Source organism: Gopherus evgoodei, chromosome 7 (assembly GCF_007399415.2).
Source record: "Gopherus evgoodei ecotype Sinaloan lineage chromosome 7, rGopEvg1_v1.p, whole genome shotgun sequence".
NCBI lineage: Eukaryota > Metazoa > Chordata > Testudines > Testudinidae > Gopherus > Gopherus evgoodei.
In genome coordinates, this window is record NC_044328.1 from 62,985,117 (window position 1) to 63,005,944 (window position 20,828).

The 20,828-nt window shown below is 44.8% G+C and overlaps 1 protein-coding gene across 2 annotated transcripts in view; it reads left to right on the top strand.

Moving 5' to 3' along the window:
- Positions 1-20,209, top strand: part of DLG5 (discs large MAGUK scaffold protein 5) — a 230,194-nt gene extending 209,985 nt beyond the window's left edge. For both annotated transcript variants that reach the window (XM_030568783.1, XM_030568784.1), the window contains exons 26-33: positions 6,147-6,295; positions 6,703-6,873; positions 9,247-9,443; positions 9,924-10,067; positions 10,298-10,425; positions 11,289-11,398; positions 14,708-14,817; positions 18,557-20,209. In XM_030568783.1, the coding sequence (XP_030424643.1) occupies positions 6,147-6,295; positions 6,703-6,873; positions 9,247-9,443; positions 9,924-10,067; positions 10,298-10,425; positions 11,289-11,398; positions 14,708-14,817; positions 18,557-18,660 (1,113 nt within the window). In that variant the 3' untranslated portion in view covers positions 18,661-20,209. The remainder of the gene's footprint in view (positions 1-6,146; positions 6,296-6,702; positions 6,874-9,246; positions 9,444-9,923; positions 10,068-10,297; positions 10,426-11,288; positions 11,399-14,707; positions 14,818-18,556) is intronic.
- Positions 20,210-20,828: the final 619 nt, after the last annotated feature.

Here is a 20,828-nt window from a genome sequence, read left to right on the forward strand (position 1 = left end):
GCGGGTCCGTCGAGTCCGGTACCGCCAAGCTCCCCAATGAGATCTGGGGTTGAGATACTGGTCCCATCCACACCGGAGACTTTCGCCTCGGCTCAGGACCTCATAGCCCTGACTGAGCCCACTCGGCTGCCACCCCCGGTACCTCCGGTGCGGGTTGTGTCCAGAGGCAAGCCCATGATGTCGGCACCGCCCAGAAAATCTCGTTCACGATCCAGGTCCCGACGTCTTGGGCGCTCCAGGTCCCGCCGCCGCTCGCAGTCCCGGCACCGCTCCCCTCAGCGGTACCGGTCGCACTTGCGGCACCGGTCGACATCGAGACGATCGCGGTCAGGTTCCAGTCGCCGAGACCGGCACCGCGATTCCAGGAGCAGGTCCCGACGCTACTCGCCGCACCGGTCGACCTCCCGGCACCGAGCCGGTGGCAGGTCCCGGTCTCGGTCGACCTCCCGGCACCGAGCCGGTGGCAGGTCTCGGTCGACCTCCCGGCACCGAGCCGGTGGCAGGTCCCGGCACCGAAGCGGCGCCCGGTACCGATCAGGATCCCGGCACCGCGACAGAAGCCGGTCCAGATCCCGATCCCGGCACCGATATGACTCCCGGCACCGGTCCCCGGCACCGAGACGATCCTCCATGCCGACCCGCGCAGACCCTTACCATCCAGGGTCGGCCCCTCCATGGCCCTCTAGACAGCCGTCCGTATCCTCCCAGACGGACAGCGGGTATGCGCTGGGCACCGACCGGCAGACGGCGCTGTTCGGTGATCCGCTGCTGCAGGACCAAGGCCCACAACAGTGGGGATTCTGGACACCCTGGGCATACCATCAGGCCCAGGGCCCCCAGCAGCTCCCTACTAGGCCGGCGACTGCGGAGCGTAGGGCTCCTGAAGCCTCGTTGTCTCGCCCCCCTCCCTCCCCGGAAGGGGAGGAAGGGTCCAAGCAGCAAGACTCCGCTGTGGCTCCTGAGGCAGAGGCGAGGGCTGAGGAAGACCCTCAGTTAGACACTCTCGTGCCTGGGGTCTCCTCATCCTCCTCCCCGGATGAGGCGGTGGCGGGTACCTCCTCCAACAGTCCCCCCCCCGCTGGATCTCAGGGCGCACCAAGACCTCCTCAGGCGATTGGCTCAAAATCTGAGTCTGCAGGCAGAGGAGGTCTTGGAGATAGAGGATCCAATTGTAACCATCCTCTCTTCTGATGCTCCCACCAGGGTCGCCCTGCCCTTCATACGGACCATCCAGGCCAACGCCAACACCATCTGGCAGTCCCCGGCCTCCATCCCTCCGACAGCGAAAGGCGTCGAGAGGAAGTACATGGCCCCTTCTAGGGGATACGAATATCTCCATGTACACCCGACTCCGGGTTCACTGGTGGTGCAATCAGTGAACGATAGGGAGCGTCATGGCCAGGAGGCTCCAGCCCCCAAATCCAGAGAAGCCAGGCGGATGGACCTCCTTGGCCGTAAGGTGTATTCGGCTGGGGCGCTGCAGCTCAGGGTCTCCAACCAGCAGGCCCTGCTGAGCAGATATGCCTTTAATTCCTGGGTGGCAGTGGACAAATTTAAGGAGCTGCTGCCACAGGATGCTCGCCAAGAGTTTACGGCCATCTTGGACGAAGGCAAGAAGGTCGCACGCACGGCCTTCCAAGCCTCCTTGGACGCTGCGGACTCGGCTGCCCGTACCCTCGCGTCAGGAGTTACGATGCGTCGCATCTCCTGGCTGCAGGTTTCCGGCCTTCCGCCGGAGCTCCAACATACTATACAGGACCTTCCTTTCGAAGGCCAGGGCTTGTTCTCTGACAAGACAGACCCCAGACTCAAGAGTCTGAAAGACAACCGGGTCATTATGCGGTCCCTCGGGATGCACACCCCCGTGACGCAGCGTAGACCCTTTAGGTCGCAGCAATAACAACAACGCAGGCCGTTTTCCCAGTTCCGCCAGCGGCAGGACCTTTACAGGCGCCGCGGCAGGAACGGAAGGCGCAGGCACTCGGGGAACCAAGGGGGGCAGAACCAAGGCTCCTCAAAACCCCCGCCTGGACCTAAGCCTTCATTTTGAAGGTGCGCCCGAGGGCGCAATAACAGTTTCCCCTATGGATCCTTCCCCCCCGTTTTCCAACCGCCTTTCGTTTTTCCTCCCGGCGTGGTCCCAAATAACATCGGACCGCTGGGTCTTAAGCATGGTGCAGACGGGATACCGCCTGCAGTTTGTTTCATTTCCTCCTTCCCGCCCTCCTTCCTCGTCCCTCTTCAGGGACCCCTCTCACGAGCAATTCCTTCGGCAAGAGGTGCAGACGCTCCTCAGCAAAGGGGCTATAGAGGCGGTTCCGGAAAGCGAGAAAGGCAAGGGGTTTTTTTCCCGCTACTTTCTGATCCCCAAGGCCAAGGGGGGCCTCAGGCCTATCCTCGACCTGCGAGGGCTCAACAAATACCTCGTGAAGTTGAAGTTCCGCATGGTATCCCTGGGGACCATTATTCCATCCCTGGATCCGGGAGACTGGTACGCCGCCCTCGACATGCAGGACGCGTATTTCCACATTGCCATTTGGCCGCGCCACAGACGCTTCCTCCGCTTCGTTGTGGGGGCTCTTCATTATCAATTTGCAGTCCTCCCATTTGGCCTGTCCACGGCCCCGAGGGTGTTTACAAAATGCATGGCAGTTGTCGTGGCGCATCTTCGGCGCAACCGTGTCCACGTGTTCCCTTATCTGGACGACTGGTTGATTCGGGGCACGTCGGAACAACAAGTCAACAGCCATGTCCGCGTGATCACCGGCATGTTTGCAAGTCTGGGCCTCTTGATAAACACAGACAAGTCCACCCTGAGGCCCACTCAGAAGGTGGAATTTATCGGGGCCGTCCTGGACACCACTGTGGGCAGGGCCTCGCTGCCTCTGCAACGGTTCCAGACCATGGTGGCGATCGTTCAACGTTTGCGGTCAGCCCCATTGACGTCAGTGAGGACATGTCTAACCCTGTTAGGCCACATGGCGGCTTGCACCTTTGTGACCGACTACGCTCGGCTCCGCATGAGGCCTCTCCAGCTGTGGCTTATCAGTCATTACAGGCCGGCAAGGCAACCGTTAGACATGTTAGTCACAATCCCCCAGAAGGTCTTAGATTCTCTCGGCTGGTGGCTAGACCAGTCCGTATTATGTGCGGGTCTTCCTTTCCACCCCTCTCAGCCCTCGGTATCCCTAACAACGGATGCCTCAGATCTAGGCTGGGGGGCCCACCTAGGGACCCTGCGGACACAGGGCCTGTGGTCTCAGGAGGAGGTGGGGCTACACATCAACATGCGGGAGTTGAGAGCGGTCCGCCTTGCTTGTCAAGCGTTCTGTCATCAGCTTCAGGGTCGTTGTGTCGCCGTGTTCACGGACAACATGACGACCATGTACTATATCAACAAGCAGGGCGGCACCAGGTCCTCCTCCCTGTGCCTCGAGGCGATACGACTCTGGGACTTTTGCGTAGCCCATTCCATTCACCTCAGGGCTTCTTTCCTCCCTGGAGTACGGAACACGCTGGCGGATCGATTGAGCAGATCCTTCCTGTCACACGAGTGGTCCCTTCGCCCGGACGTCGCTCTCTCCATTTTCCGGAGGTGGGGTTATCCCTGGGTGGACCTCTTCTCGTCCAAGGGGAACAGGAAGTGCCAAGCTTTCTGCTCCTTTCAGGGCAGGGAGCCGGGGTCGATAGCGGATGCCTTCCTCATCCAGTGGTCGACCCACCTGTACTATGCGTTTCCCCCGTTCCCTCTGGTCCACAAGGTCCTCCTGAAGGTGCGCAGAGACAGGGCTCTCGTGATCATGGTGGCCCCGGCATGGCCCAGGCAGCACTGGTACACCATGCTGCTGGACTTGGCCGTAGCCGACCCAGTTCCCCTGCCCCTTCATCCGGACCTGATTACCCAGGACCACGGGACCCTCTGTCACCCAGACCTGCAGTCGCTGCACCTAGCGGCGTGGCTCCTGCGTGGCTGACTGGTTCCGAGCTGCGCTGCTCCACGCCTGTGAGGGAGGTGCTCTTGAGCAGCAGGAAACCGTCCACAAGAGCCACATATTCGGCGAAATGGAAACGCTTCTCCTGTTGGTGCGTAGAGAGAAATCTCCGCCCTATGGAAGTTTCGGTAACCGAAATCTTAGACTATGTTTGGTCCCTCAAAGGGCAAGGTCTGGCCTTATCGTCGTTGCGAGTCCACCTAGCAGCTATCTCCACCTTTCACCCGGGTGCGGACGGTCGCTCCGTTTTTTCTCACCCGACGGTGTCGAGATTCCTTAAAGGGCTGGAACGTTTATTCCCTAACGTCCGTCCCCCTGCTCCGACCTGGGATCTTAACCTGGTGTTGTCCCGGCTCATGGGGCCCCCCTTTGAGCCGTTAGCTACTTGCTCCCTGCTCTACCTCTCTTGGAAGACTGCCTTTCTAGTAGCTATCACCTCAGCTAGACGGGTGTCGGAACTCCGAGCTCTTGTGGTAGACCCCCCATATACGGTCTTCCACAAAGACAAGGTGCAGCTGAGACCACACCCTGCTTTTCTGCCCAAGGTGGTCTCAGCCTTCCACGTCAACCAAGAGATTTTCCTTCCGGTTTTTTTCCCAAAACCTCACTCCTCAGGCAGGGAGCAGCAGCTCCACTCGCTGGATGTCCGTAGGGCTCTCGCGTTCTACATAGAGAGGACCAAACCCTTCCGAAAATCCCCCCAGCTTTTCGTGGCGGTAGCAGATCGTATGAAAGGGCTTCCTATCTCCTCCCAGAGGGTATCCTCTTGGGTTACGTCCTGTATCAGGACCTGTTATGACTTGGCCCATGTCCCTACGGGCCGTGTGACTGCGCATTCTACCAGGGCGCAGGCGTCGTCGCTGGCTTTCCTCACCCGTGTGCCCATCCAGGAAATCTGTCGGGCAGCGACCTGGTCATCGGTCCACACCTTTGCTTCCCACTACGCCCTGGTCCAGCAGTCGAGGGAGGATGCGGCCTTCGGAACTGCAGTGCTCCGTGCCGCGACTTCTCACTCCGACCCCACCGCCTAGGTATGTCTTGGGAGTCACCTAACTGGAATGGATGTGAGCAATCACTCGAAGAAGAAAAGACGGTTACTCACCTTTGTAACTGTTGTTCTTCGAGATGTGTTGCTCACATCCATTCCACACCCGCCCTCCTTCCCCACTGTCGGAGTAGCCGGCAAGAAGGAACTGAGGAGCGGGCGGGCCGGCAGGGATATATATTGGGCGCCATGGCGGCGCCACTCCAGGGGGCGACCTGCCGGCCCACTGGAGTTGCTAGGGTAAAAAGTTTCCGACGAACGTGCACGCGCGGCGCGCACACCTAACTGGAATGGATGTGAGCAACACATCTCGAAGAACAACAGTTACAAAGGTGAGTAACCGTCTTTTCCACCCTGCATTTTGCTGTGACTCTGGGAGTACCTTTCCCAGACCCGAAGAAGAGCTCTGTGTAGCTTGAAAGCTTCTCTCTCTCTCATCAGCTGAAGTTGGTGCAGTAAAAGAGATTATAGCCATGTCTGCAAGATTATGTATGTACGCATACAGCCAGTGCATTGTGGGATTGCTCCTGAAAGCCGTAACAGTCGGCATAAACAACACAATGACACTGCATCAACCAAATTATATCAACCATGACTCTATGCTGCTTGGGGCAGTGGTGTTACAATCAGCATAAAGATACATTGACGTTGGCAGGAGCCAAATTTAAGCAATGACGTTTAGCTAGGTCGATGTAAGGTGGCTTACGTTGACCTACCCCTGAAGTGCAGTAGAAGCCTACCTCACCCACCTGGTTTCTCTAGGAATCCTAAATAAGAGCTCCTTGGAATCTTGTGATTTTCTGCTTTTGTGTCCAGAACAGCTAAGGGAATATGGTGGCTTTTTCCCTTTCTGTGTATATCCACTGCATTTTCTTCAGGGATTTTTTAAAAATCCTACTCTCTGTCTCAATACTGGATATTTTAACTGGTGCCTACACTAGTGTTGTATCATGCTGTGGTGAGTTTTCCTTTTACACATGTACCTGCCATTGGGACAACCAAACTCTCACTTCACATGCTTCCTCAGGCTCCACTCTAATCCTACAATCTAGTAAGACACAACATCAGCTCCGAGACCTCATGAGTTTTGGTTTTTCTGTATTTTACAGTATGGATCTGTTGATATGCGAAATAAAACAGCTGAGGAAGCCTACCTTGAAATGCTGAAGCCAGGAGAAAATATAAAAGTAAAGACTCAGTACAGAATAGAAGAATTCAACAAGATTAAAGAGTTACCTGGAGATGGATTCTATATCAGGTATTCACATGTCCATTAAATAGCTAGTGTCCTAACTATTTTGCCAGCAAGAATCACATGTAGCTGCAAATAATTTAAAGGTAATGGACCGTACAAAGCTGCTAGAATAGTATGCTGACCATTGTATGCAAGGGGTCAGAGAGGCAGCAAATCAGTCTTAAGGCTTATGTTGGAAATTCAAAGCACAATGCCATATCTCAGCTAGCCCTTGATTCTTTGCAATTGCTGAAAGTGTGCAACCTATATCCCAGGTGTAACTGCGTACTTCACTCTGAGTATATGGGCATTTGGAATGTTAAGAGACCAACTCCAACAGAGTCATTTATTTTTCTAAATATCTACACCACTTGCTTCACTTGAGATGGTGGAGCTTCAGTTATAGAGTCTATTTATGTCTCTCTTTGCAGAGCACTTTATGATCGGCTGGCAGAGGTGGAACAGGATTTAAACTTTAAGAAGGATGACATTTTGTATGTTGATGATACTCTACCACAGGGGAACTTTGGTTGCTGGATGGCTTGGCAGCTGGATGAGAATGCTCAAAAGCTAGAGAGAGGACAGATTCCCAGCAAATATATGTAAGTGACCTCAGTGACAAATTGCTTCTTAAAGTTCCTGAACGATGAGCTATAAACAAAAAAGAACCAGGTTTGAGTCTTCAAAGCTGTGTGATTCCTGTGAGGTATGAGTTTCCTAGAAGTGTTATTTTAGGGGTGGCATGTTTTAATAACATCTAATTAAATAAGATGTTCCGTCAAGTCATATTTAGTGCTGCTAATAGTAACCTCCTAAAAGTGGAAAGGAGACACAGTACTGTGCTGTGAAAGAAGATTCAGACAGTGCCTCATCTTATAACCAAAAGTGTGATACCTTCCATTCTGTCTATGGTAGGGGGAGATTGACTTTCACTGGGAATTAGGGACCTAATTACCTTTAAAAAAATCTTCTCCAAAATTCTCAGCCAGAATTTGTCAAGCTCTTTCTAGTGCTTTTTACCCACATTCTAGTGTGCCTGAAAAAAGGCCCAGAAAGTCAGACTTAAGATATATAATATATGGGATATATTCTTCCATTGTTGATCAATAGTAGTTTCAGGTTATGGATATTCTGTTGATGCTGCTTGAGATCACTTGGCAGTTGCCCTACGGTATGTCTACACTATGAAATTAGGTTAAATTTATAGAAGTCAATTTTGTAGAAATCGATTTTAATAGTCAATTTTGTGTGTCCCCACTTAAAACCATTAACTTGGTGGAGTGCGTCCACAGTACCGAGGCTAGCGTCAACTTCCGGAGCATTGCACTGTGGGTAGCTATCCCACAGTTCCTGCAGTCTCTGCCACCCATTGGAATTCTGGGTTGAGATCCTAATTCCTGACAGATCAAAAACATTGTCGCAGATGGTTCTGGGTAGATGTCGTTAACCCTCCCCTCCTCCCCCATGAAAGCAACGGCAAACAATCATTTCTTGTTTTTTTCCTGGGTTACCCATGCAGATGCCATACCACGTCAAGCATGGAGTCCACTCAGCTCACCGTCACCCTACGTACCGTCACCATACATCTCCTGGGTGCTGACAGACATGGTACTGCATTGCTACACAGCAGCAGCTCATTGCCTTTTGGCAGCAGATGGTGCATTACAATTTGTGGCCGTCGTCGTCGTCTCCTGGGTGCTCTTTTAGCCGACCTCGGTGAGGTCGGTCGGGGCACCTGGGCAACATGGACGCTCCTGGCAGACCTCGGTGAGGTCTGTCAGGGGTGCCTGGACATAAATGAGAGTGACTTCAGGTCATTCTCTTTTTAAGTTTCGTCTCCTGGAGATTCAGTCCTGCCTGCAGTCGTACTGCACCAACTTCTGGCGAGCAGCCAGGAGACAACGATGGCTAGCAGTCATACTGCACCGTCTGCTGCCAGCCTAAGATGTATAAGAGAGATGGAGTGGATCAAAACAAGAAAGAGATCAGAGTGTTTTGTATTCATTTGCTCCCCACTCCCTCTCTCTGTGAAATCAGTGGCTGACAATCATTTTGGTGAGGTCTGTCAGAGCAACCCTGAAAAGTTTAATGGAGATTCAGTCCTGTCTGGAATAGTGTGGGGAGGGACAGCTCAGTGGTTTGAGCATTGGCCTGCTAAACCCAGGGTTTTGAGTTCAGTCCTTGAGGGGGCCGTTCTGTGTGACAGTTGTGTGTGTTTCTCCTTGATGCAAACCCACCCCCTTTATTGATTTTAATTCCCTGTAAGCCAACTCGTCAGTCGACCCTCCCTCGGTGCTGCTGCAGGTGCCTGTTATAGCCTCTGTCCTTCATGCCCTTGGAGATTTTTTCAAATCTTTGGGCATTTCATCTTTTGGAATGGAGTTCTGATAGCACGGATTCGTCTCCCCATACAGCGATCAGATCCCGTACCTCCCGTTCGGTCCATGCTGGAGCTGTTTTGCAATCCTGGGAATCAATCACGGTCACCTCTGCTGATGAGATCTGCACTCACCTGCACCTTGCCACGCTGGCCAAACAGGAAATTAGATTCAAAAGTTTGTGGGTCATTTCCTGTCTACCTCGCCAGTGCATCTAAGTTGAGAGCGCTGTCCAGAACGGTCACAATGGAGCACTCTGGGATAGCTCCCGGAGGCCAATACTGTCGAATTGCAACCACACTACCCCAAATTCAATCCGGCAAGGTCGGTTTCAACACAAATCCCCTCATTGGGGGAAGAGTACAGAAATGGATTTTAAGAGCCCTTTAAGTCGAAAAACGGCTTCATCATGTGGACGGGTGCAGGGTTAAATTGATGTAACACTGCTAAATTCGACCTAAACTCGTAGCGTAGACCAGGGCCTAGACAAGTTTTCCTTAGTGATGTTAGATTTTTTTCTTTTGTGAAAAATCGTTCTTAAAATCCCTATGTGTTTGTGCTAACCTGAATACAATTATTCAATCCATTTCACTGTAGGATGGACCAGGAGTTCTATAGGAGACACAGTATGTCTGAGGCTAAAGATGAAAACAGCTCCACTAAGACTTTGTCAGCAGCAGCTCGAAGATCATTCTTTAGAAGAAAGCATAAACACAAACGTAGTGGTTCCAAAGATGGAAAAGATTTACTGGCTCTTGATACGATCAGTACAGACTCCATTCCTTTCTTGGATGGCAAGTGCCTTTGTTATATTTAGTTTTCTTAAGGCTATGAAAAAACACCTAAGAGAAGTGTGGTTTTCTGATTGGTCTGCATATAAACACTGGAGAATCATCTGTGTCCTATGACACTCATTGTCATCAGGCACCAAGATAGGCATTAAATGACAAGGTAGATCATCATCTCAAATTAGTGCTTGTAATTTCTTAATTTAAAAAGAAAATGTCCATCCCCTGCTATATGAATATTAAAATTTAACCTTTTGAGCGGGGTTAGCCCCCCCAAAAAAAAAAAGCTCTTTGACATTTATGCCACCAGCATTGTTTAAATCCTTTAATTCCCGCTTCTTATAACAGGACTACAGGCCCTTTGTAAATTGCCAAAGATTTATATTGAAACCTTTTGTAATTAGTTGTGTGCCCTTTATTTATCTGAACGATACTCCAAAAAAATTTTAAATTGTGCATAATTGACTTTTTTGTTACTCTTTTTAGATTCTGTGAGTCTGGCTTATCAGCGTGTACAGAAGGTGCATTGTACCTCTCCCAGGCCCGTACTCATTCTAGGACCATTACCTGATGCTGTGAAGGACATGCTAGTCAAAGAATCTCCTGGAAAATTTTGCAGATGTCCTCTTGGTAAGTGTACAATTAATAAGAGCAATTTTATATGTTTTGCCATGTAACGTTTATTTGTACTTGTAGAAATAACACAATCATCTGGCCTAACAACTGGATTAAAGGGTAGCACAAAGATTCGGGGGCTGGGGAGGGGGCGGGAAAGCAGGACTGTGAATTTCTATCCTGTAAATCTTGTTCTGTTAAGAAATGTAAATGAATGAAGTATCAATTTTTGTTCTCTGAAACAGAAGTGATGAAAGCTTCCCAACAAGCCATCGAACGGGGAGTGAAAGACTGTTTGTTTATAGATTACAAACGAAGGAGTGGACATTTTGATGTGACAACAGTAGCTTCAATAAAGGAGATAACAGAGAAGGTGATTGTCTCTTTATGGTGTCTTCTCTCGCTCTCCAGTTTACTGTAAAATTTACAGATAATTATTATATACTGTGTTTCCTGAAAAAAATTGTACTAGTGCTGATATTGTTCTGTTTCAAAAGATTACCAAAGAATTGTTCAGGGCATTTTCTTATTGAGAAAAACAAGGTAATTTAATATAAATGCAGTTACCTTGTTTCATCATGTCACTATTCAAAGATTGTTTTATAGTCCTAGGTGTAGAGAAACTGGTGGTGTTAGTGGTTCTTTATTAAGTCCTCTTAATGTTAGTTAAAAAAAGCAATTCTGTGCATTGCATAGTTTGAATTAACTTTTGATTTTTAAAAATATTTTTAAGTTTCTTAACATTGCTCAGATTGGATAAAATTTGCTAGTTCATAAACACTGCAAGAAAGAAAACTCTAAACTGACTTTAACAGAATTAAAATGTGTTCTGTCAAACCAGATAGATAGATACTCTTATTGCTTAAGGAGTAGAGCTGCATATTTGGTCTAGTTAGGAGATATGAAAGATTATTTATCTGTTCTTAAAGACAAAAATGAATCCTTTATCACACTAGGTTTGAGATTAATTGATTCTCAAATATCCTCAAATAAATGCCTGTTCTATTAATAGATTTTTTTTTGTACTCTAAATAGGGTTTATTGTTTCATGTATTTTTGTCATCCTAAGGATTGATAAATCCTTTACATACAATGCACTTTGTAGTTACTGCCTGCTTAATGCCCTGTCATATAAATGTAAAGCAGAAATTCCATTGAGTTACTGGGGTTTCACTGAGGGATTAATAGGGGCCTTGTAAGTTTGCTTATGCTTTCTACCCAAATATTTGTTTTTAGGACTGTCATTGTCTGTTGGACATTGCTCCTCATGCCATTGAACGGCTCCACAGTGTTCATATCTACCCTATTGTCATCTTCATTCGATACAAAAATGCTAAGCAAATCAAGTAAGTGAGGAATATAGCTTACAGCCACTTGTTTTGTTATACAGTAATAGTTTGTATAGTCCATTTCATTGTAGTATCTCAGAATGTGAATCAATTAAGCCTTGCAACTCTCTTATGAAGTAGGTAGACTTATCACCATGCAACAGAGGGATAAAATGAAGGGACTTCTGTAACTTACCATGTTTTGATATAAAGCATATTAAGTAGTGCTGTTGATTAATCACGTGAGTTAACTGTGACTAAACTGAAAAAATTATTTGCGATTTTAAAAAATTGTGATTAATCGCACTATTAAACAATAGAACACCAATTTCCATTTATTAAATATTTTTGAGTGTTTTTTCTACACTTTCAAATATATTGATTTCAGTTACAACACAGAATACGAAGTGTACCGCGCTCACTTTATATTATTATTTTTATTACAAATATTTGCACTGTAAAATGACAAAAGAAATAGTATTTTTCAGTTCACCACATACAAGTACTATAGTACAATCTCTTTATCGCAAAAGTGCAGCTTACAAATGTAGATTTTTTTTTGTTACATAACTGCATTCAAAAACAAATCACTGTAAAACTTTAGAGCCTACAAATCTACTGAGTCCTACTTCTTGTTCTGCCAATTGCTCAGAGAAATACATTTTTTTATATTTACGGGAGATAATGCTGCCCGCTTCTTGATTATAATGTCACCTGAAAGTGAGAACAGGCTTTCGCATGGCACTTTTGTAGCTGGCATTGCAAGGTATTTACATGCTGGATATGCTAAGCGTTTGTATGCCCGTTCATGCTTTGGCCACCATTCCAGAGGACATGCTGATGATTCTCATTTGAAAAAAAGAATGCATTAATTAAATTTATGACTGAACTCCTTGGGGGAGAACAGTACGTTTCCTGGTGTTTTACCCATATTCTGCAATATATATTTCATGTTATAGAAGTCTCAGCACATGCTCATTTTAAGAACACTTTCACTGCAGATTTGACAAAATACAAAGAAGGTAGACCTCTCCCTTGATATAACGCTGTCCTTGGGAGCCAAATGAAACCATGTTATATTGAACGTGCTTTGATCCACCAGAGTGCACAGCCCCGCCCCTTTCCCAACCCCTCTCCTCCCCCCCGGAGCACTGCTTTACCGCGTTATATCTAAATTTGTGTTATATCGGGTGGCATTATATTGAGGTAGCAGTGTCCCAGTGTGAAATTTCTAAAGATAGCTACAGCACTTGACCCAGCAGTTAAGAATCTGAAGTGCCTTCCAAAATCTGTGGAGCATGCTTTCAGAAGTCTTAAAAGCACAACATACTGATGCAGAAACTACAGAACCCAAACCACCAAAAAGGAAAAACAACCTTCTGCTGATGGCATCTGGCTCGGCTGTGAAAATGAACATGCATCAGTCCTCACTACTTTGGATCATTATCTAGCAGAACCTGTCATCAGTATGGACATGTGTCCTTTGAAATGGTGGTTGAAGCACGAAGGAACATATGTATCTTTAGCGTATTTGGCACATAAATATCTTGCAACGCCAGCTATAACAGTGCTATGCGAACCCCTGTTCTCACTTTCAGGTGACATTGTAAACAAGAAGCGGGCAGCATTATCTCCTGCAAACGTAAACAAACTTGTTTGTCTGAGCAATTGGCTGTACAAGAAGTAGGACTGAGTGGACTTTCTAGGCTCTAAAGTTTTACATTGTTTTATTTTTGAACAGAGTTATTTTTGGTACATAATTCTACATTTCTAAGTTCAACTTTCATGATAGAGATTGCATTACAGTACTTGTATTAGGGGAATTGAAAAATACTATTTCTTCATTTTTTTACAATGCAAATATTTTGTAATCAAAAATAAACTAAGCACTGTACACTTCATATTATGTGTAGTAATTGATACAAAAATATTTGAAAATATCCAAAAAATTTAAATAGATAGTTTTCTATAATTGTTTAACATGATTAATCGTGATTAAACACTTTTTTAATCACATGATTAATCATGCTTTTTTTTTAATTGCTTGACAGCCCTAATATTAAGTTATTTGTCTTCAAGTAAACAGTGCTTAGATGCTAATGAAGGCCCAAACATGAATTTTGAAGCACATCTATCTAAATAAAACGCCACCACTTCTTTTAAATATAACCAGAAAATGAATCAGATGTAATAAAACTCTGTAAAGCTGTACTAGCTATTGGCCAGATTTTCAAAATATAAAGAAACTGCTGGTGTTGAACACTCTCTTGAAAAGCTGGCCAATAACTCTTACAGCTGCTGTTTTAGAAAACCAAGATAAATATAATAATATTGTGTAAGATTGAACTGTTGACACAGGAAGTCATGATTTCTCAGTGCTCATCAAAATTAGGTGTATTAGCACGTTAGCATTGGGAGTACCTGGCCTGGGCATCAGAAGTTTAATAGTAGGATTTTCAAAAGCATCTAAGTGATTTAACACAGGTCTCATTAATTTTTGGAGGGATCTGTGCTCCTAGATCAATTAGATGCTTTTGAAAACCACTCTGATAACTTGGACCATGTCTACAATAACACCAACACTGGCCCAGCTTGATGCATTAGCTCACCATTGCAAAGGCAAGCTATCTCCCACTTCTATCTGCTTTGTACCATTTCAGACAGAAACTTGCCTTTACTCACTAATACCCAGGAGAGCCTCTGTTTATGTTAGGGCTCTGTACCTACCTAGCCCAGTTGCTACAGTATGCAAAGTGTGATAGCTAAAATGTCAGATCTTTGTTTCATACTTATGAGAGCATTTTCTAGAGATGGGCTTGAACCAAATCCATGGATCTAAATGGTCCTGAGAGCTGGAAAAATGTTGATCTGGAGGAGGACTTTACAGCTTGTCCCTAGTTGTCCCCCTTGCCCCCCCCCAATTTGTATTATAAGATTCTCTGTTTATTTGAAAAGTTTAATAAATACATTTTTACATTTTAAGTCCTTCGATAGAGCAGTTTCTTTAGTGTTTTTTCAAAGTGTAGGATGATCTGAGACTTCTGAAAATATCCTTTAAAACTGGAAAAGTTGGAAGTTTTGTTCTTTGCTTTCACTGAGTGAATTTTTGCTAATGTTATGCTGTGTTTCCTACTACAGCAATTCATATGCCTTGGCTATCACTTAAACCTCATGTTACTGGTAATATTACACTGAATCTCCAGATGGCGCTCTCTGTATGCCTGAAAATTAATCAGAGGCTTGGACATTACCATAACTGTATGTAATTCATCTAGAGTCTGTTGAAAGAATAACTGTTAAGCAAATGTTTTATTTCTTTTCTTACAGAGAGCAAAAAGACCCAATCTTTCTGAGGGACAAAGTTACACAAAAACATTCCAAAGAACAATTTGAGACAGCTCAAAAAATAGAACAGGAATATAGCAAGTACTTCACAGGTTAGTATTTACTGTAATCATCATTTCAGTAAGAATACAATAGCAGGTCATTCCACCTATACTATGTTTCAAAAGAACCTTTAGTACATAGCAGGTTTTTTGTGTGTTTTCTCTCCCTTGGTTCCAGTCATGTTTGTGCTCTGATTCTTTTTAAAGAGAGAATATATCATCTTTCTCTCTATATTTTTTATTTTTTTTTAAGTCACAAGTGCTTAGTGTATAACAGGGGCGGGCAAATTTTTTGGTCTAAGGGCTGCATCGGGTTTCAGAAATTGTATGGAGGGCCAGTTAGAGGAGGCTGTGCCTCCCCAAACAGCTAGGCATGGCCCAGCCCCTATCCAATTGCCCCCCTGCCCCTGCTTCTCACCCCCTGATGACCCTCTCTGGGACCCCTGCCCTATCCACCCCTCCTGCTCTCTGTCCCCTGACCATCTCCAGACCCCCCCGCCCCAAATGCCTCCACTCCTCCATCCAAACCCCCCTGACCTCCCCGGGATCCCTGCCCCATCCAACCACACCTTTCTCCCTGACCGCCCCCGGAACCCTCATCCCCATTCAACCCCCCTGTTCCCTGCCCTCTGACTGCCCCCACCCCTATCCACACCCCAGCCCCTGACCACCCCCCAAACTCCCCTGCCCTCTACCCAACCCCCGCTGCCTTCCCCCTTACCACGCTGCCTGGAGCACTAGTGGCTGGCGGTGCTACAGCTGCACCGCCTGGCTGGAGCCAGCCACACATCGTACAGCACGAGCCCCGGGTCAGGCTGGGCTCTGTAGCTGTGCTACCCCAGGAACTTGCAGCCCCACTGCCCAGAGCATTGCACCCGCGGCACAGCTGTGGGGGAGGGGCTGGGGACTAGCCTCCTGGGGCAGGTGCTCAGGGGCTGGGCAGAACGGTCCCGCGGGCCGTAGTTTGTGCACACCTCTGGTCTATAACATGGAGTTTGTTTGTTTGGTTTTAGTATTTAGAGTATCTTCTATATTCTATAATGACATCTCTCAAAATGGCTTGGCACAAATGACCCGGTATTAGGAGCATTATGGTGAAACTACATGAAGTGTAAGTGTTATTGATGGGAACAGCGTGACTGTTGCCATAACACTACAACATGCATTGATTTTTTATTTGATTTTTTTTTTTTTTTTTTTGCTGCTATAGTATGGTGTATTTTGGAGTTTTAATGTAAGAAAGCTATAGTGGGATTTAATAGCTTTGGGATAGTACATATTGATATGACGTGTTATGGTGGGGTTTAAGAAGGCAGGTACACTGTCATTGGAATGGAACCATTATACATAATCGTATCAGAGGTCTGTTTTAATGGCGTAGTTCATAATATGAGCCACTGAACATATGAGGAATGTTTTCTAACATATTTTACCCGAGACAGTGCTGCAGTACTTAAAGGATACTTCAGCTCGTTTCAGTGCACCAAACTCTTCTGCATAAACTCATAACATTCAGGCTGAAATCTCAGTACCATAGAAGCGAATGGCCCCAACATTACACAAAAGGTGCCTAGGAGTGCAGCATGAAGTCCTTAAGAATACACCTCTACCTCGATATAACGCCACCTGATATAACACAAATGTGGATACATGCAGTAAAGCAGTGCTCTGAGGGGCAGGGTTGTGCGCTCCAGCAGATCAAATCAATATAATGCAGTTTCACCTATAACGCTGTAAGATTTTTTTGGCTTCCGAGAACAGCATTATATTGAGATAGAGGTGTAATTCCTAGCCCTTATGTAGAGCTATAGTCCTTAATGTTTCTTTTAATTTAGAAGAAATTTTACTGCGATGTTTACAGAAGTGGATTTACATAAACACACACAATATACAGTATCTTTAGGAACAGGTCTGTCTCTCCGTAAGAAGGTATTACTATTGCATGTTGAGAACTCACAAATCATTAACAATGGCAGTTTTCCAGCTTATTACATAAGAAAAGTACTCCATTTTCAAAGAAGTGACCATGAACCTTGTAAATGTGCACATAACTAACCATATGATATCCTCTGCTCCTTGTGAGTGGGTGTTGCCCCCACTTGTTGCATGTTGTCTTAATTGAGGCCCAATCCTGCAAAAAATCATGTTTGACCAGAGACTCATCGCATGATGAGGGGCCTTGTAAGTTCTCTGAGGCGTGGACTAGCAGTTTGGGTGCCCCAATTTGATGCTCCTGGATGCTACTGAGACAGAACCAAAATAATTATGTTGAAACTGAATTGTACTTTTGACATACTAAAAATTCCCAGGCTAAGATTCACTGCTTAACTGATGTGGCAGTGTTCTGCGAAAAGTGTGTAGTTTAAGTATAGAGCGATATGTACTCTTGCACACAATAGCTTCTTCTCCCTGGTGTGAATACCTAGAGGTCTGAACCCTGGGGCTGCTTCAGTAACCAACTTTTTTGGGTCACTAGCCCATTCAGGCCATCTTTAGTTCAGAGACTGGACACTTGGTTTGATCGTATTGCGTTTTAAATGCTCTTTTCCCATGTACAGACCTGTCATTTTTTGAGTTAGTGCATTCTACTTCCAAATTCTCATAGTGTTGGTACGGCACGGTGTGCTGCGTCAATTAGAATACATTTTTGTGGTATTCAATTCTAAGTTCAGAAGACGAAAAAACATCTGCCTCTTGCTATTTTTTCCTATTACTCTAGACTAGTGTTAGCTGTGGTCACAGAGGCTTTTTCAGGCACAACTATTGAGACATGTAAGGGACTCTTTAATGTTTTAAAGCTCCCATGGTCTGCTCTCCCTTGTCTATGCTGATTTTTCCCCCCCTACACTAGTGTCGTTGCAGCTGAACAATTGCTAGAGCAAGGACCAGCAGGCAGGACATTAAGAGTAATGTCAATACGTGCAAGGCCAAAGCTTTGGGGATTATTATTATGGTTATGTCTCATTTCCTGTTCCTAATTGCCTGCTCTAGTTATTTTACATGGCTTGAGAGTACTGGGCAAAGTTTTTCAGTGGGTAGCACCATGATGCAAAACTCTGGCTGTCAGTTTTTGAGATTGAGCTCTCCAGTACGAATTTGTCAACAAGAAGGCCCTTGCCTTTTGAAATTGTTCTGCTTGGCATTCCACCCTTGTCTGAGTTTGGCATGCCTACGAACACTATGCACAGTGTATTTATGGCTATTTGCTTCTCCTCTCCCTTCCCCCCCCCCCCCAAACAAAACAACACAACATAGTCCTCTCAATAAGTTTGTGGTGGCAGCACCAGTAGTTTTATTTAGCTCAGCCCTATACAATTAATTTTAAATATTTGTAAACAGCACCTAGTTGCTACAGCTATATAATTTCTATGCGTATTACTATATAAATATTAAATCTTGAACACCCCTTGCTCAGCTGTGTGGGTTTATTATGATATGATGGGGTTCTGGCCATCTTTAGGGGTAATGAAAAAATTCTGCTATCTGCCTCTGAAAATAGCAAGCAAAGGACTCAGTAACAAAACAGTTGGTTAATTGATTATAGCCAGAGCTCTGACTGCCTTCCTTTGTCATTTTAAGGGTTAGCAGGAGAGTCTGCATATTAAGTACTTAACTTCTCTGCTCTGTTTATCATTGTTATTGTTTTACCCATATTCATGTATCTGCCAGTTATCCAAGTAGTTAATTTATGCATGGTCTGTTGATAAATACTATGTAGGAAAATACCTGGCTAAGAATTGCTTTTTCTAGTGCCTGATGTGTGTGACTGCAATGTTCTTTATTTTTGTAGGTATTGTCCAGGGAGGAGCCCTTTCAAGCATTTGCACTCAGATTATGACAACGGTTGATCAAGAACAAAATAAAGTCCTGTGGATTCCAGCTGGCCCGCTATAGATACTTGCCATGAAACTCTTCTACGGATGTAACTAACAGTTGGCATTTCTTTTTGTCCAATGGACACTGTCCATTTTTATCTCTATAGAGATATAAATGATTGATTTATGAAGGGGATTGATACACTGAACAAAAAAACATCCATAAAGCGTACTCGAAGAGAGGGATCACTTTTTCAGAAGAACTTGGATTTTATGGTGTGCTTTTATACAAAACAGAATGGGATATAACGTAGGTGTACTTTTTCGTAAGAGATTAATTTAGTTATGCTGCGAAACAAAAACCCTTTAGAATGACAAGTTTACAAAAACCTTTTCCAAGTATTTGGTTGTTGATGTTTACTTGAATGTCTTTTTTTTTTTTTTTTTTTTTTTAAGTTTCTTTCCTTTCCCCAAATGAGGCATATCTCCAAAATGGAGTGATGTTTTTACATATGAATGAATGGTTGTGGGCAGTGTGATTCTACCTTGCAATTCTGACCATTTCCAAGCACACTGACATGACTACCGGATAATCACATGGGTTTTGTGAACGGTACATTTTGGGAGTGAGCTCAGAAGGGAGTGCACTCCTCTACAGGGCAGACCACTGTTGATAAAATACAAACGCTTGTCTGTCAAAGATACTGTTTTTCGTTTTTAAGCATGGATCGAATATTTGAACATCATAATATATCTGATCAATCTAAACTTAATGTGTGTTGAGAAGTAATTTTTGGTTGTTGGGCCTGGATTAAATAGAGATGGGGAGAGTCAATAGCTAGGCCTAGCATATGGTGTTTGTCACTTTCAGAGACTGTAAATATTGAAAGCTTATGTTGGTGCAATTTTGCAGGGTAATTCTTAAGCATTGTACTTCAGTGTGTAGCATTCACATAGATTTTTATTTAATATAAGAACAGTCACAGTTTTAGGGCTTTGATTAAAAGCCTTTAGGGAGGTACCATAATTGTTAGTGTTGTCACTGTCAACAAATAAGCAATCGTTTACTTTTGGTTACAAGAATTATGTACCCATTGTACCAAATTCCATTGTATCAGTTCCTTTCTTGTTTTTGCACTTCTGAGTCTGTGTTCCTAACTCAAAATTTGTTTTTATCTCTCTTTAACTGTATGTCATGTTTGTAGATACTGTACTTCAGCTGTTCTTTTGAAGTAGAACTGTTTCTCAGTGACTGTTCCTAACATTTCATTATGTAGCAAGAAGTATTTTGTAGTTTTACCCAACATTGTGTAGTTTTGCTTTTATTTTCAGTTTTTTAATTAAAAAAGGGATTCTTCTTGTACAGTTCTTCAAAGAAAAATTTGGTCCTAAAATTTAACTTCTGTTTTCCAGATACTGTTTTATAGTTCAAAATACTTTTAAAAAAATAAATATAGGAAATGTATTGATGAATTACTGGTAAAAATACTTTACATGTTGAGGGACAGCAGTTATATTTTTTTTAAGTTGAGATCAGAGTTGGACTCCAGTGGTACAATTGAAACGGACAGGTACAGTTCTGACTTGGATTTTCTGTACTAAAAATAAAAATGTCACTTTGTATTAAAAAAAAAAAAAAAGTAAAGAAACTGATTATTGTGTTAAGTCAATTTCTAGAACTTGACTTGTGCATGAGAACTATTTATGTATTGTATATTCTCACTTTTACTTGAGACTTACGGAGCCAATTTTAGTTATTGTACTCATAACATTTCACATATGAAATCTTAATTCTGTAGACTGAAATTGACATGTGGGCTCTGTACACCCAGGCTGTCTCCACAAAATAGATTCTGCAGGCATAATTTCTACACTTACCTCCAATTCCCTGGGTTTTCAGGGTGTTGGAAGAATTCAGACTTGTCAATAGATGTTTCAAGGATACATTCCTTTCTGAAGCACCTGTCAATTGAGATAATTGATGAAAAACTGTCCTTTACCTATATTTTTATAAGTAAAACATTAAGATCAATTCATTTAACCAAGTTTTCATGTTCCGCAGTAGGCCATCACAGGTCTACCAAACTGGTGATCCAGTACCCAACCCTGCACAGGATCTGTGTCCCTTCCTACTTGAAGAAAGGAAATTTTGGGGTGGCACATATACATATTCTTCAGCATAGTGAGTGTCCCACTTCATACAGTGGTAGTTTTTCAGAAGTGTATAGCAAGGACACCAAAACCATT